This window comes from Pogona vitticeps, chromosome 2, assembly GCF_051106095.1.
Source record: "Pogona vitticeps strain Pit_001003342236 chromosome 2, PviZW2.1, whole genome shotgun sequence".
NCBI lineage: Eukaryota > Metazoa > Chordata > Lepidosauria > Squamata > Agamidae > Pogona > Pogona vitticeps.
In genome coordinates this window covers 197,063,435-197,089,987 of record NC_135784.1, presented here as the reverse complement: position 1 = coordinate 197,089,987, position 26,553 = coordinate 197,063,435, and the positions used below count along the sequence as shown (strand labels likewise).

The 26,553-nt window shown below is 42.1% G+C and overlaps 1 protein-coding gene and 2 long non-coding RNA genes across 7 annotated transcripts; 2 read left to right on the top strand and 1 right to left on the bottom strand.

Annotated features, from left to right (window-relative positions):
* The first annotated feature begins 109 nt into the window (after positions 1 to 109).
* On the top strand, positions 110 to 24,807 carry LOC110087363 (cystatin-F). 5 transcript variants are annotated; one of them, XM_072991888.2, is made up of 4 exons: positions 110 to 533; positions 18,022 to 18,194; positions 18,846 to 18,962; positions 24,632 to 24,807. In XM_072991888.2, the coding sequence occupies exons 1-4, from the start codon at positions 110 to 112 to the stop codon at positions 24,707 to 24,709; spliced, it is 792 nt and encodes a 263-aa protein (XP_072847989.2). In that variant the 3' UTR covers positions 24,710 to 24,807. The 5 variants fall into 5 exon arrangements, with proteins under 5 accessions (XP_072847989.2, XP_078240925.1, XP_072847988.1 ...); XM_078384799.1 differs by lacking the exon at positions 110 to 533 and adding an exon at positions 4,621 to 5,854; XM_072991887.2 differs by lacking the exon at positions 110 to 533 and adding an exon at positions 5,873 to 13,527.
* Positions 540 to 4,385, top strand: LOC144586489 (uncharacterized). Its single transcript, XR_013541344.1, has 2 exons — positions 540 to 1,016; positions 3,566 to 4,385. It is a non-coding gene; the product is annotated as an uncharacterized LOC144586489 (long non-coding RNA).
* Positions 19,032 to 21,615, bottom strand: LOC144586490 (uncharacterized). The gene is made up of 2 exons (XR_013541345.1): positions 19,829 to 21,615; positions 19,032 to 19,565 (listed from the first exon to the last, which is right to left on the bottom strand). It is a non-coding gene; the product is annotated as an uncharacterized LOC144586490 (long non-coding RNA).
* Positions 24,808 to 26,553: the final 1,746 nt, after the last annotated feature.

Genomic DNA, 26,553 nt, shown 5'->3' with positions numbered 1-26,553 from the left:
CGGCGGCGGGCCCGCGAGCACCGCGCACAGGCTCTGGCTGCGCCTCTCTCTCTGCCTCACGACCGCCCAGCTGCCGCCCCGACCGGCGGGGGAAGGGAGGGGAATTGTGATGTCAGGCCGCCGGCTCCTCCTCCGGGAGGTAACGGGGAGGCTGCGGGGGAAAGAGGCTCCCCCGGTCGGGAGAGAGAGAGAGAGAGTCCTCCTCGCCCTCACAAACCCGCCGGGGAAGGACTGGTTCCCAAGCTCGGCTGGTCCTCGAAAAACCGAGGGGACCCTTCGACGCGTGTTGGGGGTCTGGTCAGCAGCACGTGAGGACTTTGAAAGAAGGGCGCGGGGGTGGTGGGGGTGGCCTTGCCTGGCTGCCTCTTTTGGGCACCCACCCTCCTACGGGGCAGGATGGCTACAGTATTTTGTTTATTTATTTTATTGGGCCTCCCTTGCTGGCCCCGTGACCGATCTGTGTGAACCAGAGCCGGTGTTAAGGAGAAGGAGGTGGGCAGAAGCCGGGCTGCCCTTCTGGATGGGGACAACCTGTGAGTACATCCTGTTGCATTCACTGTATCCTTAAAGAAAGGCGTAGCTTATACATGGAATAAAATGCAAATACGATGCCTTTATAGACCTCTTAAAAATAATCATATTGTATGAAGGCATCACCTGTTGCATTTGGCATTTTATTCTGCTTGGACCACAGGGCTCCCCTTTTTATTTCAGTGGGCCTATACAGGAAGTTTACTGCTGGAGGATAGAACGAGACCCCTGGATCCTGGACAGCAGCTTTGAGGGGGAGATAAATCCCTGGAGACTTTGCACCTCCAGTGAGAGGAGAAAGTAGTCAAAGTCGGCCTGTGCCACCGCTAGCAGAGGCCGCATGGCCTCTGCGGTCAGTCTGCTGGGGAATGGGAGACAGAAGGTGCCTCTGCCCTCACGTCCATCTGGCAGGCTTCCCATGGGCAGCCTCTGCATGAAAAGGATGCTGAGCTGGAAAGGCCTTTATGGGGCTGACTTTTGCACAGGTATGTATAAGACCTCCCTGTGCAACAATAGGGGTTTTGCCTTTACCACTTCCAACAGGGAATGGGCAATCGTATTGTGCAACTGGACATAGCATCACTAGATATGGAGACGACTTTGCTCCCCATCATGGTGATTTTTTCTCATCCATCAAGATAATTTTACCTTCCAATTGGGGGCTTTTTGCTTCTTTCCATCCTCTGGTCTTTTTTCTTTCTTTCCTTCCATTTTAGTGCTTCATTGCCCGTTCTTCTCCTCACTGTCCCCCACCCAACCTTTATCAGATAGCAGGACTTTATCTCAATTTTTTTGAGAGGTACCCTGCAGAGATGAGCATTAGCCATATTTAGCTTGTTGTTTTTTCCCTACCTTTACTTTTGTGCAGCTGCCTAGAGGCTCTCTGGAGAGACAGTGAACAGGGCAGTGAGAACTGCTTCCTTGCTGCTGTTTAGGGAAGTTTGCCACCTGTTGAAGGAATATGGTATTGCAAGCTACACAGTGCTTTCAATTAAACTAAAAACTAAATTTTCTAAAATGAATTGTGAGGTGTAGACCCGGGATTGCATCAATATGTATGCAGAGTCTCAGTTTTTATAGTCTTGGAGCTATATGCAAGACAGGCACATATATAGGGCAAGCACTATTAGTATAAATAGGTGCTATTTGAACTGGAAAGCTACCTATCTTTCTGTAGTAAACCAGTTCATTAATCCAATAATGCTATTCGACTGGTTTCCCACAAGGAATGAGGCTTTGAAGGAGGGCTGTTCAAAAATATGTGCCCTGCCTTACCTTTGCTCTTGTCTTCTTTTTGTTGTTTAGTCGTTTAGCCGTGTCCAACTCTTCGTGACCCCATGGACCAGAGCACGCCAGGCCCTCCAGTTTTCCACTGCTTCCTGGAGTTTGGTCAAATTCATGTTGGTCACTTCAGTGACACTGTCCAACCATCTCATCATCTGTTGTCCCCTTCTCCTCTTGCCTTCACTCTTTCCCAACATCAGGGTCTTTTCCAGGGAGTCTTCTCTTCTCATGAGATGGCCAAAGTATTGGAGCCTCAGCTTCAGGATCTGTCCTTCCACTGAGCACTTGGGGTTGATTTCCTTCAAAATGGATAGGTTTGTTCTCCTTGCAGGCCAGGGGACTCTCAAGAGTCTCCTCCAGCACCACAATTCAAAAGCATCAATTATTCGGTGGTCAGCCTTCTTTATGGTCCAGCTCTCACTTCCATACATTACTACTGGAAAATCCATAGCTTTGACTATGTGGACCTTTGTTGGCAAGCTGATATCTCTGCTTTTTAAGATGCTGTCTAGGTTTGTCATTGCTTTCCTCCCAAGAAACAGGCATCTTTTAATTTCGTGGCTGCTGTCACCATCTGCAGTGATCATGGAGCCCAAGAAAGTAAAATCTGTCACTGCCTCCATTTCTTCCCCTTCTATTTGCCAGGAGGTGATGGGACCAGTGGCCATGATTTTAGTTTTTTTAATGTTGAGCTTCAGACCATTTTTTGCACTCTTCTCTTTCACCCTCATTAAGAGGTTCTTTAATTACTCCTCACTTTCTGCCATCAGAGTGGTATCTGCATATCTGAGGTTGTTGATATTTCTTCCGGCAATCTTAATTCCGGTTTGGGATTCCTCCAGTCCAGCCTTCCGCATGATGTATTCTGCATATAGGTTAAATAAGCCAGGGGACAATATACAGCCTTGTCGTACTCCTTCCCCAATTTTGAACCAGTCAGTTGTTCCATATCCAGTTCTAACTGTTGCTTCCTGTCCAACATATAGGTTTCTTAGGAGATAGATAAGGTGGTCAGGCACTTCCATTTCTTTAAGGACTTGCCATAGTTTGTTGTGGTCCACACAGTCAAAGGCTTTTGCATAGTCAATGAAGCAGAAGTAGATGTTTTTCTGGAACTCTCTGGCTTTCTCCATAATCCAGCGCATGTTAGCAATTTGGTCTCTAGTTCCTCTGCCCCTTCGGAATCCAGCTTGTACTTCTGGGAGTTCTCAGTCCACATGCTGCTGAAGCAATATGTCTTCTACACCTCAATTGTCTTCTAGGCCTCAATTATTATGCTCTTACTTATCACAATTTATAAACTGCAGATTGGCTGTATAACAAACTGCTTTGTGGTGGAAAAGGAAGACCAACCATCATCCCTTTAATTGGCCAAATTAAGAACAAACATGCACCCCGCAGTATCTGATAGAAGGTTGATCAACTCTTGGCCTTCATTGTTTGTTCCTGGTGAACAAGTGAAAACTGCAGTAACATCTTGCCAGAGGAATATTACTAGTATGGCACAGGCAAGCCATTATATCATCAGAGGTTCAGGATCCTTGTAGTCTGATTTGTTCTCCTGCTAAAATAAATTGGCAAATGACATGGAAAACTTAAATCTGTAATTCCTAGAAATGAGGTCTATGTGTTTGTATTGGCAATAGCCAATGGCAATAGCCAATGTTGAGCAAGCAATGTTGAGCAAGCATCTGGGTTTATTGCATGAATTTCCTGTAGACACGTTACATTTTGTATCTTTTTTTGTTAGTTTCATATTACAGAACCAGTTACAAGCAAGAACAGGCTTAGTACTCTGCTGTTGCATCCATCATTTAGCCAGTAACATAACAGAACTAATAATACTGGTCCTAGCTTCAGGGGCTCATTTGCCCCAGTATGTTACATGCACTCACCAGCCAGCAATATCTTTTGGTGTCTAGGTGGAGAAAAACAGGTCAGTTCTCTGCAAGGAGTTTTCTAAATGGTTACAAACCTAACTTGAAAAATCAGCTTTTGTTAACGCATGTTAAAGAATCACTGCTATTTTATTGTATTTTTGTATGCAGTACCATGAGCACAAATTGGCAGTATGCAAGGAGTATAAAAATTCAGTTACTGCTGCTGCTGCTGCTACTGCTGCTGCTGCTACTACTACTACAATTATACTACTACTACTACTACTACTACTACTACTACTACTACTACTACTACTACTACTAATAATAATAATAATAATAATAATAATAATACAGTACGAAGAAGAAGAAGAAGAAGAAGAAGAAGAAGAAGAAGAATGGAAAATGCATGCACACTACTCTGAAGTTTTTCCATTAAACTGATACCTACATTTTATAACTTGTTTTTTGTGACTACTAGGAATGCTGTTCTCACCTTGAGTGGCGGATTAGCTGTGTCACATTTTTTCTTAAAGAACAGCAGTGTAGGTTATGAAATCCATCCAATGTGTCTAATGCAATTCTGTTTACTTTTAAAAGAACGGGCTTTTGTTGAAGCTATAATTCAGGAAGCAGGCTGACACATGGTTAAGTATTTCCAGATCCCACAGAGATAGGTGGTGAAGCAAACACAGTTTTTTTTTAAAAAAAAACACACACTCATAACCCCAGATGAAGAGTCCCCTTCAAGTCATGCGTAACTGAGGCACAAGGCTCAGGTGACCAACCTGCTTGGGTTTCCTTTTAGTCCCTAATTTGCTTGAAAAAAAAAAATAATGAGGAAGGTGGCATGTTGTATCTTTGAAAGGCAGTAAAACAGAAGAGACTACACTTTATTCTCTAGTGAACTAAATGAATAACTTATTTAAGGCCCAGCAACATTACACACAAAAAAAAGCTTCCTTAAGGAAAAAAAAAAGGAATGAGATAGACCCGACTTAATTCGAAACCCTCTATTTGAATATTGTCATGTGGCAGCACAGCTGCCGTCTGGACTCTGTTCCCACCCCCCAGACCAGTGGAACCTCTCACCTTTTGTTGCGCACTTTGTCACCAGCAACACACCAATCTGGGGAGGAGCTTGGCTGGCCGATCCCTGCCTCCACAGGCAGCCATCCACTTGTCAGCTACATGGGGAGAATCCTCGTCCTGCCTCCTCCAGGAGTGGACAGCTGCATATGGAGTCAGGGATCAGCTGGCCAAGCTCTTGCCTGGATTGGTACTCTGCTAGTGACGGCATGTGATGAAAGATGAGTGGTTCTGCCAATCTAAGGGATGAGGAGAGAGTCCGCACAGTGGCTTTACTCCTGCATGACAATATTCATATAAAGGGTTCCATATTAATTCAGGCCCATCTCAAATCACCATTGTGCAGAAAAGGGTCGGAAAGTGGCCACTTGTCCTCTTTTGTGGGGGACCAACCTCCATTTGAAGGGCTACCGAAGAGCTCTCCTCCTTTTGAAGGTTTCCTCCATTTGAAGGGTGTTCTAGTTCAAGAAAAAGATGAAAATAACCCTGAGGAGAAAGATTTGGGGTCTTTGGTGGGCACACTAGGCGTTTTGATCATGGTTGCTTGCTCCTTGCTAGCTAAGATGCACAGTAGATCTGTCCTAATTATTAAATCCGTTTATTGTTTTGTGTCTATACAGATAAATCAGCATATGTAATTTTAGGTCAGCTGGTGTCCTGTTTTGTCCTTTTTGGTGATGCATGCCTTTCTTTTGGTATTGTCCAAGTGGCCAGGATAATGACATTGCGCTATCCTAAGACTTCCTTGGGCAGATCTTACTGCTGCATTTCCACTATGGAAGTGATGTCATGACTTTGCAGGAATCATTGGAGAAAGTTGCTTGAGGAGTCTTTCTTCATGGCTCTGAAAACAGGAAGAAGGCGATCAAGAAGCAGAAAAAAAGGAACCAAAGCTGGAAGTTGGAAGGCTCAGACCCCAGGATGGGTGATGTCGAGGTCCACATCTCTCAGGAACAGACTGGGGGAAGGTTTTATTGCTGCACCTCTCAGCCTCTCCAGTTAGCCAGCATCCTCCTGAGCTGGTCATTGGGTGTCCAGCAGCACATGTGGATGGAAGGTCTATAACTTGCGTGGTAAGCAACCAATCTGTGGCTGTGTGGCATGAGCCATGGCATGTAAATTTGAGGCACATTCCTTTTTGATCGTAATGGCATCTCTGTACCTCTCCGTGCTCTGGACCAAAGTGATTAGAATGTCATGTTCCTCCACATGTAAAGATTATATTTGCTGTTGCTTGGCATAGACTCGTAACTCACTTGGATTCCTCTAGAATCAGCTGCAGTGTTGTGGTCAGATCGGACCTGAGGGTTTATGGCTATAACGTGATCAATGTCTTGCGTCTGCAGCTGAGTCCAACAGGGTATCGGAGAGAAAGCACTTCGGGCGCAGCTCAAATCCCTCATTATACACAAAGCAGGGATCTACTGTAGTGCTCCCAATGTTCTCATGGTGCAGCTGGAAGAAAGTGACTACTGTACACAAATGTAATCTAACAAGTGGGGAGGGAATTTAATAGTGTTTCTGGTCTTGTTGATCAATTATAGTTTTTGTTCTTAAAATTCATAGAATTGCTTTCCTCAAGCAAGGTATTCAACGTTGTTTAGCACAAGATAAATACATAGATCTTGCAAGAGCAACCATAAAATAAAATAAAAAAATCTAAAACAAAGCAAAAAAAAAAAAACAATTCAATCTGCTACATATTTGTAAGCTGCCTTGAAGACTTTGGCATCTGTGTAAACTTTTCTGAATAAAGAATGTTTCAAAAGTAAGAGTATAATCTAGTTTGAAATTTAATAGGCCATTTTTACACACATCTACTCAGAAGTAAATCATGTTGTCTTCACTTTGAAATTCTCATTTTAAAAAAATGTGTAGGCGAGAATCCCATTGGATTCAGCTTTGTTTAACCTGCTGCAGCTCATTGATTAGGTGACAGGGCATGTTTTAGGTCATGGGCCTGTTCTCACACACACAACTACACAACTGAAATGTATCCTGGCACCTTGTTACAGCAAGTTACACAAAACCTTATGTGAATTTCAATAGCATTCCAGCCATAGGACTATAACCTTAAATCGGGTACACGTTATTTCTAAGCAGCACCTTTGTTCTCTTTGATTTGTCCCTGAAATCATGGTCTCCGTCTTGTTCTGTTTTGCCACTGGAGGATCCTTCTCAGCAGATTTGTGAGAATGCACACATGTATAAATACTGTTGCTCGGGTTGTATTCTCCTTTCCTGGGCCCCTAAAATTAAATTGCTGTGAGTCAGGCAGACAAGCGGAGCACATACTAATAAACTCTGTATCAGAATCCAGGGCAGAGACTCAACTGTTGGATGATAAAGAACAGGGTAAAAGAGGGCAAAAAATAATTTTTAGCAATTTGTCCTAATGTATATGTGGGAATCTCATAGCTGGTGTGAGAACAGGGATGTTTCAGACACCCAAGAGCGCCCCGTTAAATACTTGTGAAATTCACAGCAACAGATGAACTTTTTTAAATGCCTTCTGAGATGGCTATGAAGGGAAAGGCCGTTATGTTAAAACCTCCTATCCTGAATGCAAATTGAAATGAAAATGGATTTGTAAATAAACTGTGAAGTCTACAGCAGCAGTATGCACAAAAATACAAAGAACGAACACCCTCTTTTTGTAGTGCCTAGCTCACTTAGGTGACATTTGCTGACCAGAAGGGGTCTTTTTTTTGTTGGGGTGATAATTTTATTTTAATGAAAATAGTAATATCAATACATAAGAAGTAACTTTACACAAACAAGATTTAATGCCTATAACGTCCATTGTATTCAGTTCAGTGTGTGTATACTTAATTGAATACATATATCTGTATTGAAAGAACATGGAAACAACAAAATAATAGTATAGGCTATTCACTGGAAATGTATATTCTACTATAATTCCTCAACACCATTGTAAACTACATCAGATTAGAATTTAGCACTAAAGACTGACACAGGAGACGAGTGGAAAATAAGTCTTATCAGTATTTATTTATTTATTTATTTATTTAATTATTTATTTATTTATTTATTTATTTATTTATTTGAAATATGGTGCTGGAGGGCAGTTTTGTAGCTACCCTGGACTGCCAGAAAGACAGACAAATGGTTCCCTGATCAAATCAAGCCTGAACTAGCTCTGGAGTAAAAAAAATGCTGAAGCTGAGGCTGCCCTACTTTGGGCATAGCATGAGAAGGCAGGATTATCTGCAAAAGATCATGTTGGGTGAGGCAGAAGGTAGCAGAAAAAAATAATACCAAATACATGATGGACTGACCCCCTAAAGGAAGCCACAAGTTTGAGTCTGTGGGAGCTGAGTAGCGCTGTTAGGGACAGTACATTCTGGAGATTGCTCATTCATATGAGTGTCATAAGGTGGAGGCAACTTGGTGGCACATAAGAACAACAGTCTTATTAACATAAAAAAGGAACCTATGTGTTGAAAAAAAAATCATCTTGGGAATGCAAGTGTTAAAGTAATTTAAACTGATGTGATAAGATAAATTACAAGTTCCCTCTCAGTCTGTGGCAATCTCCAAATGTGCTGCCACACAGAAAAAGGTAATCAACTGTTTATGAATTAGTTGTACGTTATTGCCTGAAAATAAGGACAGAAGAGCTACTGTCTTTCTTTAGTCTTTCTTTAGTTGACCTGCCTCAACCAGGTCAGAGGTTTTACTAAAGAGCAAGAAAATAATAGCTGAAAGGAAATGACAATAACACTCCTCCTTTAGTATAAGGAACTGATACCCACGTTCAGACTGTCTTTGCTTTGTGCTTCTAGTCTGAGATGTCATCACCCTGTCCTCAACAAAGCAAAGTGAAGCAAAGCAGAGCAAAAAACACTCATCCATTCCCCTTGTTTCTGATGTTCTTGCCGGGAGTGTTTTTAGCTTCTTCCGTAACTAAAATTATACTGCCCGTGCATACAAGGGAAGTATCAGTAGGTATGTGGTAACCCCAAGAAATGCCTATACTGGGAAAACTCCTCTCAGAGTGCTCACCCTCAGATGTTTTAATGTGTGTTGAACACCACTGCAATGGTAACTATTAGGCTGAAGGGGGAAAACGTGGGAGAGAGAAAAAATCAATAGACTGGAGTGTTTAGAATCCTGAACAGCACCGCAACACATTCATCTTAATTATTAGAGTGATAGGTTTTATAATAACAGCAGAGCAGGATATTTTTTTAATTCTCTTCACTGCACAATGGAAACACTGGTAACTTTAGGAGTTAAAACTGAGCAGCAGGTTCCAAAACACACACACATTACTCAAACACTGTTTTTAAGATAAAAATAAAATAAATCTTTACTCATTGATCCTGCAAGTTGCAGGCTTAAACTTGGTTACAGACATTTTCAGTAAGTTACAAAAGACTCCAGAGATCAATAGAAGTAATGAAGAAAATGGTTAAAAATAGTAAAAAACAAAAGATGGGTTCTCTCAAGTGGCATAGCTGAGAAAAAAATTGTGGATAGGAGAAACTCAACAAGGTGTCTTCCTTCTCTAGTGTCCCAAAGGCTTGTAATTAAACAAAACAATTGAAGATGGGGAAGCATCATCCTTGCCTGCCAGCAGAAGAAAGAGGGTTAGTGGTTTGGTCAGGAGAGGAAGGGTGTGTGTGTCATACAACCTATCCAGCATGTTTGTTTACAAGCACTTCCTTTCTCAATTGTAGATTAAAGTTATCACCTGTTCCTGCATTTGTTCTGTTTCCTTTCTCTGAGGTGATTGTGCATTAATTTGCATGTTGAATTGGTCATAATTCCAATGTTAATTGGTTCTAAGAGCAGTTAGGTCCACCTGTTCTTGTCTGTTACATACTGTCAACTTGCATGCAATTTATTCTGACCCTAAGGATGCTTTTAAAGAATGTGACATACATTGATAAGTGGTTTTACCACTGCCACCCACCCACCCCACCAATTGCCATGGCTGAGGAGGAATTTGAACCTAGGTCTTCTGGGTCCTAGTCTCTCACTCTATCCTGCTCCTAGTGAAACAGAACCTCACGTGTCGCTGCTGTTTTTCTCTCATTCCAGATAAAGATTCAGTTATCACCTTATTTCTGAGCACACTTTTAAAACATTGCATAGGAGGCAGTAGCACTGCAGATGAAGCATACACTACTTCATTAAAGCTTCCCCGACTAAATGCTCACCAGCTGTTATTCATGTAATTTTTAAATATATTCTTATCCTTATTTTCCAGTCAAAACCTTAAGGTGGTTTACCTTTTAAAACTATTAAATATAAATTACAACTAACTGATACAGCCCTAAAGAATGTTTAAAATAAAAGCAACAGTAGAAATATGATTCATATTTTAAAGCACAAGAAATGTGCCACAAAAAGAATTGGCAAGCCTTGGCGAACGGTTACGTGCATTCTAATCATCCAGTGCAGAAACTTTGCACTAGGATTGCATTTCCACCCCACCCCACCCTTAATTGAACATATTCTACATTATGGATCAATTTCTGATGTTCCAATGATGAGATCTACTGCATATCCCAATATAATCTGGTGCTGTGTCGTAAGCCAAACAATTAACAGGCTGCTCTGGACATTTGGACGTGTGGCTGTAGGAAAGTGTAAATCTTTAGGAAGTGGATTGTGCTTCTCTCTACCGAATTTGTATTTGTCAAAGGTTTTGTCCCTACTATGAGCCCCATCCATGAGAAGAGAAGACTCCCTAGAAAAGACCCTGATGTTGGGAAAGTGTGAAGGCAAGAGGAGAAGGGGATGTCAGAGGACGAAATGGTTGGACAGTGTCATCGAAGCGACCAGCATGAATCTGACCCAACTCCAGGAGGCAGTGGAAGACAGGAGGGCCTGTCGTGCTCTGGTCCTTGGGGTCATGAAGAGTCGGAAATGACTTAACAACTAAATAACAGCATGAGCCCCAGAAGAAGAGCCAGCCTGTGTAACCTTAGGCAAGTTGCACAGTCTGAGGGTGTTCCCAGAAAAAGTAGAAGGAACTAATGAACCACTTCTGAATACTCTATACTTAGAAATATCTGGGAAGTCTCTGCTGGAATTCTGGTACCTCAGTTGTGAGTGGGCAATGAGCTTTTCCATCAAAACTAAGGTATAAAACCTGGCATCCTTTTATTTGGTATTGTAATAATCATACTGATTCTCTTAGCAATCCCCCAGCCACTCATGCTGATTTATGGAAAGATGTGTTATTTTAACTAGTAATACCATTTTATATGTTTACTATGTGGGGTTTGATGGTTTATAACATTTTTTTTTTTGGCTTTGTATAATGTATTGCATTAAATTGTATCAAATAGTAATAAAACAGAAAACCCTGGGAAGGATCACCATAAGTTAGAATTTACCTGCAAGAGGTGGCCAGCGGTAGCTGAGCCCAGTGGAAGGTAGGTGAGGAGAGCCAGGGGAAGATGGGAGCAGGAGGGTTGATGAGGGAGGAGAAGGAGGGCGCACAGGTTCATGGCTTAGGGGGCACGATACTTGCTACAGTGTGGGCAAGACACTCTACCACTGCCTCCAGTGACACATCCTTATACTCGATTATCTTTTCTAATTCCTTCGTTGCTACCCTTCTGAGTCTCAATCTTCTTCTGATTTCTTGGCTTCATTCTCCATTTGGGTTGATGATTGAGCCAAGATATACAAAACCTTTAGCAATTTCCATTTCTTCTGAAATCTGAAGATTTATGTCTTCTTCAACTGAAGTCCTGCTTTTGCTATTCTTTCATGTTCATTAAAAGTCACTTCAAGATGCAAACAAGATGTAACACAGGCTGCGAGACTAGAATGTAACATTCCCACCCACAAGAAAGGAGATGCCAAGGAGTGAAGTCACTGTAAGACCCTTGCAATAATTTCCCATGCAAGCAAAGAGCTATGTACCTAGGAAAAGGTTTTGCAGCAAATCCTTTTTATATATACAGAACAAAAAATGTCCAAAATTCAAGCTAGACTGAGAAGGAATCAATCTGCTATGGACATTTTTGGTTCAGCCCAATGGGTGGGGAAGTCTTAGGAAGAGGCTGTAATTCAAGATTTAAATTGAGAAAGAGTGGGAGAACTTGGAGAGGCAGGAGCTGCTGTTCACTTTAGGGGTGTTAAGGCTCTTTTCACCTTGGTTTTGGCAGTACAATCCCAATGGGTTTGTGCAGGAAAGTGTCCTGAACAGCTGAATCCAGGTAGTGGTCTTATGTATTTACATGTGTGTTTATATTTTATTTTAGGGCTTTAAAGACTATATATTTGGAGTTATTTCCTTTATGTTGTGGCTGTCCCACCTCAGTGGATCAATATATCTGAGACTTCATTTTTCTGTGGCTTCAAAGAGACATTTCCATTCTTCTTTATTTCTTGAAGCAACTCCTGCACTGGCAACCTGGGGGGGGGGGCAGGGACAAGTGGCAGTTGGCCCAGGAGACAAAATTCTTAGGGGCACAAAATTTCAGCCCTACCACGGAGCCACCAGGCAAGGTGCAGCACACAGCAGGTGAGAAATTGCATGAACCTCATTTCCCCACACCTCGCCTCCACTCTTCCGGCTGTGGCTGGCTTTCTTGCTTGGTTTTCCTCTCTGGGTGGGGGACGGTGGGGTTTGACAACAGCTGAGTGGACCTGTCTCCTTGGGGAGGGTGGCCTGGAGCAGCCCATTCTCCCTCCCCCGGTGTGAACAAGGCAGGAGGTTGTGTGAGGAAGGAGCTCATCCAGCATCAAGCCCCCTCCCCTGCCACTTCCCAAGCCAACCTCGAGGGGGCGCAATACTTGCTCCAGGTGCTGACAAGCCACACTATGCCACTGACACCGAACCTAAAATTTGATATTGTTGCTTACTGTTATTTTTTTTTTATATGGCATGTGTGTGGTTTTTAATCTTACCTTACTTTGTTCAGTAGAGACAGACTATTTCCTAGCATTGATGTCTATATGCTTTTACGTTTTAAGAAAGGAATAAGTTATTGAAAAAGTGAAAAATAGACTGGTTCAAAACAATAACTTATGGTTAAAATTAACACACAGAAACTAGGGCGTTTAGACCACAAATCAACTCCACAATGGGCGTATTAATGCATCTTCTTCTCAAGTTACAAATGGGTGCAACAGAAGTTGTGTTTTCTAATTCTGTTGTAAATCCTCTCTGTACAAGATTTTAAACTTTTAAGGCAGAAAGTGTTGCTTTAAGGGAATATAATATTTCCCTCTGGATCAACAATCCTAGTCAATTATAGCAAAGTTTGTTTAGTGGAGTCACCTTGTACAGTGACAATCAGAACTCCAGTAAAGTATTTTCTTTATGATGATGCTTTACAGACCATGAATTTTTTCAGGCTTTATTTCATCATTGTGTGTTCATTAATGTCCTTTGAATGTTCATATTGTCCTGTGCATTATCTGTAATTTTGCTATGGTTGTTGAAGTCATCTCGGATCATCTCAAATAAGGTCCACTGAGTTGAAAGTTAACACAGAATCCTGCTTGATTTGGGTGAGAAGCTTAGAGCAGCATTTCAGCTGAGTTAACATGCGTATGCTCTTCCTGACCAGCAAGAGTTCCTGAACAAGAAAATAAAACCACACTTCCTCTGCTGGGTATGAGAGGCAAGTACTTGCACCAAGTAATCTTTGCCTTTCTGCTGCCTGCAGTTACACTGCAATCATGTTCTTCGGAGGGATGGCGATTATTCTTTGCTCCTCTCTACTTATGTGTGATGGAACCAGGGCTTTAACTGGTAAGGTCAAGAAGTAGCTTTAATAGTGTCAGACAGCATTTGCCCACTTAATATTGAATCACAGTAGTTGCTGGCAATACCTTTATTTTTAAAACCCCAGGATATCAATCTGGTTTTGGGTAGATTTTGTATACTGTAACTGTTTTGCCAAAAGAAGTCTGTTGTCAGGTATACAGTACTAGTAATTATTAGATCAGCTGGTTCTTTTTAAATGTTTTCTTTAACAACAGTACCAGAGATGCCACCTGTGTTTACAGCCTTTGTTGATCTTTTGTTTTTATGAGCATTCTGAGACATGAACATGTAGCCGGTAATATCTCTAAGCAAATGTGGAAAACACTTGAAACGGCTTTGCAAAGCTGTTCTTGAAGGTACCACACAGATTCTTTCTGTAGTTAAAGGTAAGCGTGCAGAAAAAGCAGAGGCATGACGCTCAAATTGCCTGTTACTGAACAAAATGCACTCTTTTTGTTTCGCTTTTTGTTTAGGACAGTGACAGAGTCCATAAAACACACAATTTGCTATTGTTTCGGGAATTGTAGAGGGAGTTTCAAAATAAAGTAGAACTGTTAACTTTTTCAAGCAGAATTACACTGAAGTCCGTCGGCACTTGGTTAATGCTTACAGTGAGATGCCCACCAGCTGGCTAAGGATGTTTGATATTTGAAGTGGGGCCTCGGCTGCTGTCTATCACTTCAAATTTTAAAACATTCAAAGAAGGAGGGATTAGTGGATTGAACTGAGAGCGGTTATGAGGGATAAAAGCTTATATACTTTCTACATTGTGGCAGAATAAATTATTTTCTTTAAAATACTGTACCTCTGCATGATAATTTTAAAATATAATGCAGAGGTATTTTATTTTTAAGGATAAGAATAGTAAGCACTCCAAACCACTTCTATTACATGCTCAAAGTCATTATTCACTCTATGCCTGCAATTGGCTGTCTTTTTCTTGTTCTTTTTTTTTTGCTAGTCCTAAAAGTGTGAAGCTTGAGGCAGGGTGAGGGTTTTTTCATTTCACAGACGTATATACGATCTTTCTTCCTATGTATCAATCTGGAAAAGGTTCCCAGATCAACTAACCAAAATCAGGAACAGGGCTGCAATCCCATATACAGTATACTGGGTATCAAGTCCTATTCAACTCTATAGTTAATTAGGAAACATTGGATCATTATATAAAACAGTCCTTCAGCCTTACCTTCTAAAAGCAACAGAAACTAAACATATTTGATGAAACCAACAGTAACGAGTAATAACAAGAAAATAGCAAATGAATAAGGTTTGGAAGCACTTTGTTAGTGATCTCGGTAGGCGTTGTTTCCTTACTAGTATGTTTAAGACAATCATTATTATATATGAGATTTAAGTATTTTTAGCTTGTTGTCTTATGAATGTATCATTATTATAAATTAAAGATTGTTCCAGTTTTTCTCTAATAGTCCTTGAGGTAGTTTACAAAATAATTAACCAAAACTATGCGTGCTGTTTTAATGAAACCTATTTATTTGTATCTCGAGAGTCTTCTTTAGACTAGGTTGCCATCTGAAAGTTTAAGCACCAATAGCAGCTTGTAACAGAAGGAAGTGGACCCCTTTCTCCCACCCTTTCTGAGTGAGTCCCAATCTCCATTAGGTCCACAGTCTACCAGAAAATGACATGAAAAGAGAAGACATGGATGGGGAAGGAGAGGCATTGTTTTCTTCAAGTTACACATTGGCAGAAATCATCTTGACTAGCATAGTAAGTTAGAACTAGTCTACACCCATTGAATAAATGGAACTTAAAAGAGTTGACCCACCAAATCCTCATGGATTTAAGGGGGTCTATTCTAGTGCTGCTTACTACACTAAATGACAGGATTTCAGCCAACAATTGCTTAGCTTTTTATATGATACTAGAAATTAAATATTAAAAGCAAAGTATATGTTATATATGGACACAACTGGTAGACAGCTTTCTTGGGACAGGTTTTGTACATTTATGGGTATTAGTTAATATCTCTAAAGTCTATACTTGCTGTTATCAGGCATTGAATATGGAAGTCAGCATGTAAAAAAAAAATAGAACAACTCTTAGTATGAATTTAGCTGAATAGTTGCTGTTTAATTTACACAGAACCATAAGCAAAACTGTTACGGGTTGTATGGTGATTGCCCAAAGCTACAGTCTTATTTGCAAGCCAACCCATTAAGAAATGCATTACTGTTGCAAATGTTGTGCTACTTCTAAATACGTGGGCAGTTTCTACAGTGTTCTGTAAGTCAACTGTCAATTGCAGAGTGACAGTTGGCCACAGAAGAGGATTTAGTCGTGAGAGGACGGAAGAAAATGCTGTTTCCTCCTCATGTGCCTTGAATGCTGTCAGTTGTTTTTAATTTCAATTCACCAAACAGCAGATGACAAATTTCTCTGGTGAATTTGGGAGTACCAACATAAAAATAGGAGAGGAAGAAATATTTCCTATTTGACTACTGCAATGATCTCTGGGTTTATTCTCAATATATTGGCCATGGCTAACATGTGCTTAGTCATTACTGAGAAAAATCCAATGTGCGTCCCTCCTGCAACATCCCTTCGAGGAAATTATCCACTTTCCCCCGCAGTTCAAGTTTCAGATCAACAGGGGGAAACAAAAGGAGGGCAGTCAACTTTAAAAACCTCTAGGTAGTTTTTTCCCTTGGAATTTTCCATCTTCAACCTGCTCAGTGTAAATAACTAATTCTGGGAAAGAGATAGATTGACAGAGGAAGTTAAGTCATAGAATGAGGAAATTATTTCGGAATTGCCCACTTGAGTTTCTTTATTCTGTGCACACCTCTCAAATTTCCCCTATTTCCAATAGGATCTTAAGACAAAAAAATAAGAGCCTGATCCATTTCAAATAAGTGTCTTTTACATAATTTTAAGAGAGCCCTATAGCCTATGAAACTATAGGTGCTAGAGATTGAATCAAAATGTTACCACAGTATTTCAAACATTGTTTGAAAAGCAGTACACTTTTATTCCAATCCAAAACCCGGTATGAATCATATTTTTAGTGGACTACTGGGATACTAAAAACAGTTGCGCTTTCACATCCAGTAGGACTCTTCACTGGGCAACGCATTTCAGAGCTCAAAGTAGTGGGGAGGATAAAATAATGTAAATATCCTGTTCACATGTTGCCACCTCAGGATTTGAGCTATGTAGTGTCCAAAATGGAGACTGGAAACTTGTTGCATCAACTTGGAGTATCTGGTTTTATATCAGGCCAGGTAGACTGTTTCCCCCCCACTATCCAGGTAATCAAGGTTCATGCAATTAGGTTAAGCACCGTACTGTATTTGGCCTTGCTTGCTGTAGTTCAGTTATTTGTGCCTGGTATAACTAACAAACCCTTCTTCCCTTATGGTATTGTACTCATGCTGCCTGACTCTTTATCAGGGCTCCTATTCCTTAAGGTCCCTGAGCGATTGGCTCAAGCATTATATGGCTGGTTCTCCATCTTTGCTGTCCTTCTGCAGGCAAGCAAAGACCTTTATCTTCAGGCAGGCTTTTCCTTGGTGACTGACTGACTGACTGACTGTAGGAGGTTATAAACAGGATGGTTTATCTTTTGTTGCTTCTCAATCTGTTTTTCGTAACATTTTAACCCAATATTTTAAATATAAAGCTATTAATTATTTAATATTTGAATAATTTACTGTTTTTAGCTTTGAATTAGCTGGAATAACTTGTTAGAATAATACGGAGAGGGAGCTGAATTGGGTCATGGCAGGAGCAGAGAAGGTATTGAATTCTTCCCCTGTGAGAGTTCTACGGAAAATCCCCTCTCTGAAGCTGCTATTTATCTCTAGAGGAAATCCTCATAGGGTTTCTGTTCCATGCCCTTGGCAGCCAAATGTCTCTGGGAAATTGGCAAGATGGGCATTCTTCAGATATCTCTATTTGTAGATGCCTCTTTTTGGCTATCATGGCTGAAAAAGTTCCAAGGTCAGAGTGTGGATAAAGTGGGTTTGGTGGACTTGGCCTTACGAATGAGACTTGTTACCTACATTATGCCAGCAGACTTCCATGGACAATTTCATCTCATGTCAGAAGCTAAGCAGAGTCAAGCCTAGGGAGTACTTGCATGGGAAAACCAACCAGAGGATCCCAGGAAGGAATTCTGACTGGAACTTTAGAGAGTGGCTGCCAGCCAAAGCTGATGTCACTGGGCTAGATCGACCAGACAGGTCTCAATATAAAACAGCTTCTTGTGGCCCGATTCAGATTATAGAAGCATCACTATCCCTAGTTTCTCTGCCAATGTGTGTGCCTGCTTCTGAAATAATCCGAAGGTTCTAGACATCCTAGAAAGAAAAAGTCTGAACTCAAACCTTCTGCTGCTCCATTAATTGACTCAAGAACATAAGGATACACAAAGGAAATACACTTTGTGATTAAATATCTTTCCTTTGAGGCTAAAGTATCTAAAGATTTTTCTGTTTGTAAATTATTATTGTACAGGTATAAATAGGTGGTTGTCCAATGCAATGTTTACACCTGGAGCACCTATTCCTATCAACAAACATGACCCAGGAGTTCAGAGAGCAGCTAGATTTGGAGTTTACAGATACAACAACATGTCAAATGACATCTTTCTATTCAAAGAATCTCACATTAACAAAGCTACGCTTCAGGTAAGACCTGTTTAGTTGTTATGACAGCAAATACTATAAGTATAATGTAATGCCAAAATAATAATGTGCCCCTTCCTTCTGCCAGTGTGGGATGGCACCTTCCCCTAACACATGCATCCTCAGGTTGTGTTATCATTCTAGCCCTTCCGAAACCCATGGATAGTGACACGAGCTATTGTTTATTCCTTGGTTCAGCTGTTGTTGCAGCTGTCTTGATAGCTAAATAACCCCATGTTAATATCATAATTTATATTAGGGCATCTTCAGATAAATTTGAAGCCAGAATCTCCTTCCAGCACTCTGTAATGTTTGGATAAAGAGAGATAGTGGGTTTGTGAGGGAAAATTAAGATGGAATGATAAAATATTTGTTGCCCACTGTACATACTTTTTAAAGCTCTCTATAGTCTTTAGTCAAATTTCAGTCTAGACTAAAATCTAGTTTCTACTGCATGGTGTGTGTTTTCCCCCCAAAAGTTGTGAACATAAATTGCACTGGAATGAGTATACCTATCATAGGCATCAGCATGTCAGATGTTTTAGCTCCCTAACTATTGCCTGTCTCCAGTCTCCAGTCCATCCGTTCCCTCTGTTCTCTTCATTTTGTAAATAACTAAGTGCTATTTAGTGATATGGAAACTGCTTTCTCTAGGTAGTGAGAGGACTGAAATACAAAGTTAATGCTGATATTGACCGGACAGTGTGCAGGAAAAGGATGCATCCCAACTTGGACACATGTGATTTCCAGAGGAAGAAAATGCTGAAACAAGTAAAAATCTCCCTGCTTTCCCTATCACCTAATTTTGTATGCAGTGGGATTTTTTGCACCATCCACTCAGGGGGCTTTTCATGAGGATGTCTTCAATAATGTTAGGGACGATTGTTTTCACATTGCAACAACACCACAGCAAACAGTATCCTGGCACCTTTCGTTCGTTTTGTTTAGTCGTTTAGTCGTGTCCGACTCTTCGTGACCCCATGGACCAGAGCACGCCAGGCCCTCCTATCTTCCACTGCCTCCCGGAATTGGGTCAGATTCTGGCACCTTAGAGAGTAACAAATGTATTATGGCATAAGTTTCCATGGACTATAAGTGCAGGAATGTATTCTGCTGGAAGAGAAAATCAATCAATCAATCAATCAATCAATAAATCAATCAAACAAACAAACAAACAAACAAACAAACAAACAAATAAATAATGTGAGTTTAGATTGGGGTGAGTAGGTTTTGACTGGGTTCTGAGTCCATGGCATTTCCTGTTCCCAATTCCAAACTGAGCAGAGGAGACCTTTCTGCTTCAAACGCAACACTTTTATTGGACAGAACAGGCCTCTTATCCATTACATCTTCAACAGGTCTATCACCCAACTCCTTACAGTGGGGTCTTGACTTGAGAACTTAATCTGTATTGGAAGGTAGTTCTCAAGTCAAAAAGTCTGTAAGTCAAGTCTCCATTGACCTACAGTGCATTGAAAACCGATTAATCCCGTAACAGGCCGTTTTTGTTCCATTTTGGTTTTTTTCTGGTCTGTAAGTCAAATCTCAGTCTGCAAGTCAAACCTAAATTTTGCGGCCAGAGAAGTCTGTAACTCAAAAAGTCTGTAAGTCAAGCCGTCTGTAAGTCAAGGGTCCACTGTACTCTCAACTGTGTCAACAACATTCCCATAAATAGTCCAATTATCATACCTAAGAGGGGGGGCAGAGTCTCCCCCAGGATTCACTTCCTTTCACTCCAGGGGATGGGTGTGTGGGTTCCCCTGGCACCAACTACCACAGCATGGGTGCTGGGTTCAGCTCGCTTTGGGTTCCCTGCCTACTTTCTCCATTACCCAGGTAGTTTATTTCATCTGGCATCTCTGCTTCTCCAGTAGTCCATCTCTTTTTAGCTCATCTCTCTAAAGCCTTCTGTTTCCTATCCCGTTCCACCTTCATCCTCTCTTCTTTTTTGTTCTCCTCCAAAGAATGCCTCACACAGGGGTTGGTGTCCCCTCTAGTGTTCTGCCTGTTCTTCTGGGACCATCAGTTGGACCAGTTCTCTAAACCAAAGATCCTCCTTGTTTACCCACTCCCAACCCTCTGGCAACTCTCTGGGCTGCTTCCCACTCTTTACACACTGTCCTGTCTTAAGTTCTACTCTGTGCTCCTTTCTTTACTCTTCCTCCTCCTCCTCCTCCTCCTCCTCCTCTTTTCCCCTCTGTGACGTGCCTCTCTGTCCCCCCAGATTATTTCACTAGTCTGAGGCCCACGCCACATTCCCTTTTTATGCTGCCACCAGTTGATCTCTGCCAACAATATTTATTTAGAAAGATGGAGGCCCATACTACATGTAAAGTTTAACAAAACAGGTTTATTGGATACAGTTCACATAAACAGGTTCTTCAAAGACTAAAGTATTCAGTAGTTTTGTAATAACTTGTTTCACAACTCTCTATAAATTCCACACTCTCAACTGCCTCCCTTAGCTCCTCACAGACTAACTCTCCTCTCTAATTCTCTAACTGACTTCTCACGTCAGGCTCTCTCACGATCTAACTCTAACTGACTGACTGCTCTTATCTGCCTCACCCCTCCCTTCTAGTTTCTCTGGCTTCGCCTCCCAACAACTCCCATTGGTGCATGCAAATACCCTCATACATGAGCCAAGGCAGGGTGATTGCTACACCCTCTTCCTAGTTATCTCTTCACTCCTGGTTGGTTCCTTCCTTGCCGGATGTTCATCCTTTCCTGGGAAACTAAGTGAATCCATCTCATCTGTTTTTGGTGGGACCTTCCAATGTCACAACCATTGGATTCCCACCTCTAAGGGCATGCTTGATGATTCATTATCCTCCATTATCTTACATTTTGTTGCAGCACTAGCACCAAGCTTATTAACAGAAAGAAAGAAGCAGCATTATTAGCAAAGACTGTAAGTCTCCTTGATGGTCTCGTAAGACATTTGAGGGGAAGTGTGTCCTCCACAAGTGCCTCTTTGCTTCCTGTCTTCCCAGCCCACAAACCACTAGCACCCTTGCACACACTTTTCTGTATTGGTGTGAACCGATGTGAATGCATTTGCTGGAGAAACAGTAGAAGCCCCAGCAATAGTGGAGAGAAATTGGTTTGGGCAGAGCACTCTAGACTGATTTGCATTAATGTGTACATTGTATACCCAACAGAAAATAGTATGAATCTGACTGCCCCAATTCCTGGAGCAATCTCCATATTTTTTTGCCAGTGTAGTTGCCCCCAAGTTAAGACCCCTTCTCCTTGGCAGGATAAAAGAGAGGTGTGAGAAAGGAAAAATTATATAAGCTACCCCAAGAATAGCAATCTAATATCAAAGGAAGGTCAGCACAAGTTATAATAGGTGAAAGATGGCCTTGGAAACCTGAGGATATCCTTTCTTTCTACTCTTCCTCATGCAAAGATATGCATCTTCTAGACCAGTAGGCCCTCAACAACGGAATGGGCTACTGTAATAATTAATGGGTCTTTCCTTGAGGGTAGATTTCCCTCTGCCCTCAAGGAAACACTCATTAGGCCCATAAGAAAGAAACCCAGTTTGGCAGCGGACGAAATTGGCAACTATAGGCCCGTCGCCAATGTTTCTTTCTTAAGCAAGGTAGTCGAGAGGGTGGTGGCCGATCAGCTCCAGGCGTTCCTGGATGAAACAGATGCCCTGGATCCATTCCAGTCGGGCTTCAGGCCGCGCCATGGGACAGAAACGGCATTGGTCGCCCTGTGTGATGACTTATTGAGGGAGGCCGACAGGGGCAAAGTGTCTCTGTTGGTCCTCCTCGATATCTCAGCGGCCTTTGATACCATTGACCATGGTATCCTCCTGGGGAGGCTCGCCGAGTTGGGGATAGGTGGCCGGGCTTTTGCTTGGCTCCGTTCCTTCTTGGAGGACCATCCCCAGAGAGTACAGCTTGGGGAGAATGTTTCGGCCCCGTGGTGCCTTAATTGTGGGGTCCCACAGGGGTCGATCATCTCCCCAATGCTGTTTAATATCTACATGAGGCCGCTGGGAGGGGTCATCAGGAGGTGTGGAGCGCAGTGCCATCAATATGCGGATGACACACAGCTCTACATCTCCTTTTTTCCAACTGCAGGAGATGCCGTTCTGTCCCTTCGGCGTTGCCTGGAGGACCCGGACAAGACGGAGGTACTGAGGGTGGGCGCCCCCACACCTGGGGACATGGGAAACTCCCTCATTTTTGGGGGGGTGACCCTGCCCGCCAGGGATGGGGTCCGTAGCCTGGGTGTCCATCTTGACCCGGCGCTCACCATGGAGATCCAGGTGGCGTCCGTGGTCCGTTCCGCTTTTTTCCATCTCAGGCGGATAGCCCAGCTGCGGCCCTACCTTGATGTGGGGTCTCTCACCACTCTGGTGCATGCGCTTGTAGTCTCGAGATTAGACCACTGTAATGCGCTCTACGTGGGGCTACCTTTGAGATTGCTGCGGAAACTACAGGTGGTGCAGAATGCGGCGGCCAGACTACTCAGTGGGCTGAGAAGATACCAACATATCTCCCCCACTCTGGCCGCATTGCATTGGCTGCCCATCCGATTCCGCATTGATTTCAAAGTCTTAACGCTTACTTACAAAGCCCTAAACGGTTTAGGACCTCGATACTTGGCGGAACGCCTTCTCCCACCTAGATCTACCCGTGTCACTCGCGCGAGCCAGGAGATAAGGCTGAGGAGCCTAACGCCGAGAGAGGCCCGAAAGGAAAAGACCAGAAACCGGGCCTTCTCGGCGGTGGCTCCTCGCCTTTGGAACAACTTGCCCCCTGAGATTCGCGCGGCTCCCTCGCTGGGCATTTTTAAGAAACAACTAAAAACATTGATGTATAGGCGGGCCTTCCCAACAGAAAACCCTTGACGATCTTTTTTCTTATTCTGTTCTTTATTTTTTTTTTAATTTACGTTTCTGCTGTAAAGTCTTAAAATTACATTGTTGTTTTTACTGTAAGCCGCCTAGAGTGGTCTAATATGATCAGATAGGCGGGATAGAAATAAAATAAATAAATAAATAAAATAAATATTCCCCAACCTTGGGCCTCCAGATGTTCTTGGACTACAACACCCAGAAGCCTTCACCACCACCTCTGCTGACCAGGATTTCTGGGAGTTGAAGTCCAAGAACGTCTGGAGGCCTAAGGTTGGGGACCACTGTTCTAGATGTAAGCTGAGTTGTACACAGTCCGTTCCAAAAATTTCAGAGTAATGTGCTGAATTACTTTGATGCCTCTTTGTGAAATTCCCAGAGCAGACCACAGTAAGGTAAAAAGTCCCAAGCGATATAGGAGAAATTTGCACTATAAGGCTATTGGTTGTATCTATATTACTCAGAAGTTGAGTGGATGATACTGATCTGAGGAGGAGGAGGTATTATATCCCCAGACCTGGTGTTCCCACTGTGCATCCAGAGAAAACTACTGTGAATCACTCACACTAAGCAAAATCTTTATTCTGGGTGGTTACAAGGAGCCATTTTGCATTTCCCACAATATCTTGGAATGATAATGTGGTGGGTATTCTGGGCACTGTGCAAGGTTTAAAATGGCAGCTCGGAGGCATTGCTGTCGGCTAAGTCCATGGTTGTAGGGACCCTTATTCTGGGAGAGGACCCACAGAACTTTGCTAAGGGGGTCCTGAGACTTGGACCATCTTAACCGGTTCCATATGGCTGACAATTCATGTTAGCCAAGCACTGAATGTGGACAGGAAATATTAGAAATATTTACAAAGCAGTATTACTGATACGTTGTTAATATGTTGCCATCAGCATTTTAAAAAAAAATTCTGAACAAAATAACTAAAAAATGACTCCCAAAAGCAATGCCTTTTGTGGTAAAGAATAAGCATTACTTGTTATACAAGGAAACAAAACAAAACGCAAGCCAAACATTTGGCTAATTTTCATTAAAATGTTTAAAAGTAACAGCACTGGCCATTGTTACAAACATGACATATTAACAACCTTGTTACAAAAAGGGTTACGATTTATGGTGTTACTATTAAGAAGTTACCTTCTGGGACAAGCATTGCTCTCCAGTGGGCTCTGTGCTCACAAAAGTAATTTTAAGAAGAGGGGCTGAATCTTGCTTTTTGGTGTGGATTCTTTCTGTAAAGGTGCCCTTCCGTGTCCTGTAATATGTGATATTGTTAGACAGAGAAAAGGGCTAAAGAAATGTTTCCATTTCTTAAGCCCAGGGCATTGCAACAAGTCCAACATTATGGTAGGCATATGGGAGTTACACACATATTGCAGGACTTGTAACCACATATTCTTGCTTTAAGGTTGCACAAGGGATGAATGTAACAAGTACTGTATGCTTTCTTCTTCCTCCTTCTCCTCCTCGTCTTCTAATATCTGGTACTGAAGAAACTGGCAGTGTTCTGTATTCCATGTAAGTCTGATTCAGTTTCTCTCTCTTTTCCTCACCCAGTCATTTCAATGTGATTTTGAAGTTTGGCTTATACCCTGGCTGCAGGAAGTCCACGTGCCAGTCTGCATCTGTCAGTGACCTCTCACCAGAAAAGACTATATAGGCCCAAAGGCTTGCTTTTTTTTTACCAAATGTTCAGTGACACCATGTCAATAAAGACGCTGGATTGTAAACAACTGTGAGTTCTTATTTGATTATGGACGCCTAATTCTGAACACATTTTGAACTGTTGTGACTATATGATCCCTCTTTCACTAACAAGGGTGTTGTAGGGAAAGTCTGAGTAGGTCTGTAGGTGGGATGGTAGAAGTGAAGAGAAACAAGGTCAGGAGCTGAAATCTAGACCCCCATGTGTCTTTCCCACTACAGTGGGGTCTTGACTTGAGAACTTAATCTGTATTGGAAGGCGGTTCTCAAGTCAAAAAGTTCTCAGGTCAAATCTGCATTTCCCATAGGAATGCATTGAAAACCATTTGATCCGTATCTGCTCTTTTCCGTCCATAGAAACTAATGGGAAGCTGCTATTCCGCCTTCGACCACTAGAGGGGGATATTTTGTTTCTTTTTTTCTTAGGTCAAGAAAGGTTCAGGGAAGGCAGGGAAAATACAGTCCAGACAGGACAGTACCAGGCAGTCCGAAGACTGTCTCCCAATCAACTCTCTAAACGCTGGGAGGAGTGAGGAAGCAGACAGGCACCCTTTTCACTGGCCAACAGTTAATTGAAAGTTCACATTTTGCACTTTCCCTGCCTCCCACGTGGGTTTTTTTCAGTTCTTAACTCAAATCTAAGTACTTAAGTCAAGTCAATATTTTCCTATGAGAGCGGTTCTTAAGTCAAAATGTTCTTAACTCGAGCCGTTCTTAAGTCAAGACCCCACTGTAGTTCCCATGCCTGTCAAGCTGAGCATGGAAGAAACGTAGAGGAAGCATTTATATGGGACACTGTGTGCTTTGCAGTCCAAGACGGTTTTGCATTGCTGCCTACTCCTGAATAACCATGTGTAGAATTCAGCTGTGCTTTACATGCCTGAAAGGTATGGTACCATGGCCTATGCTGAGCCCACATGCATATACAGTGGTGCCTTGCTTCACAGTTGCCCCGCATTACAATGAATCCGCTTTACGACGATCTTTTTGTGATCACAATTGCGATCGCAAAACAATGGTCTAAATGGGGGAATTTCGCTTTGCAATGATCAGTTCCCTGCTTCGGGAACTGATTCTTTGCAAAATGACAGTTTTCAAATAGCTGATGGGCAGTTTCAAAATGGCCACCAGGTAAATAAAATGGCTCCCCGCTGTGTTTAGGGACAGATTCCTCACTATACAGGCAGTGAAAATGGCCATCGTATGGAGGATCTTTGCTGGACGGTGAGTTTGAAGCCCATTGGAATGCATTGAAAGGTTTTTTAAAAAACCTTTCAATGCGTTTCAATGGGCATTTTTTCGCTTTACGATGTTTTTGCTTAACGGCAATTTTCCTGGAACGGATTATCGCTGTTAAGCGAGGCACCACTGTAATTGAACGGTGCTTTGTATACTTTGTGCAGAAATTAAAAAACTGGTAAGAATTGCATCTGGCCCTGCCTGCTTTGCTTTGACCCTGCTGGGTCCTTAGCTTCATTGGTAAGATGTAATCCCTGAAACTCTCTCCAAATTGGAATTTGGCCCCCATGATAAAAGAAATTTCCCCACCCTTGCAGCAGACTAGTAGTCCTAGAATATGTAATTCTGTCTCATCCTGTACCCAGAAGCTGTGTTTTCACATGGTGTTCATCATGCACATAGGTTGCTGATAACAGAGATCCAGATACGCAGTCAGATAAGATGTCAGAATCAAACTACAATCAAACTATTTGTTTGGGTCATTGTAACAAAGTAGAAATGCAACAACTGGGACAGAAATTTTGGAAACAGAGTCA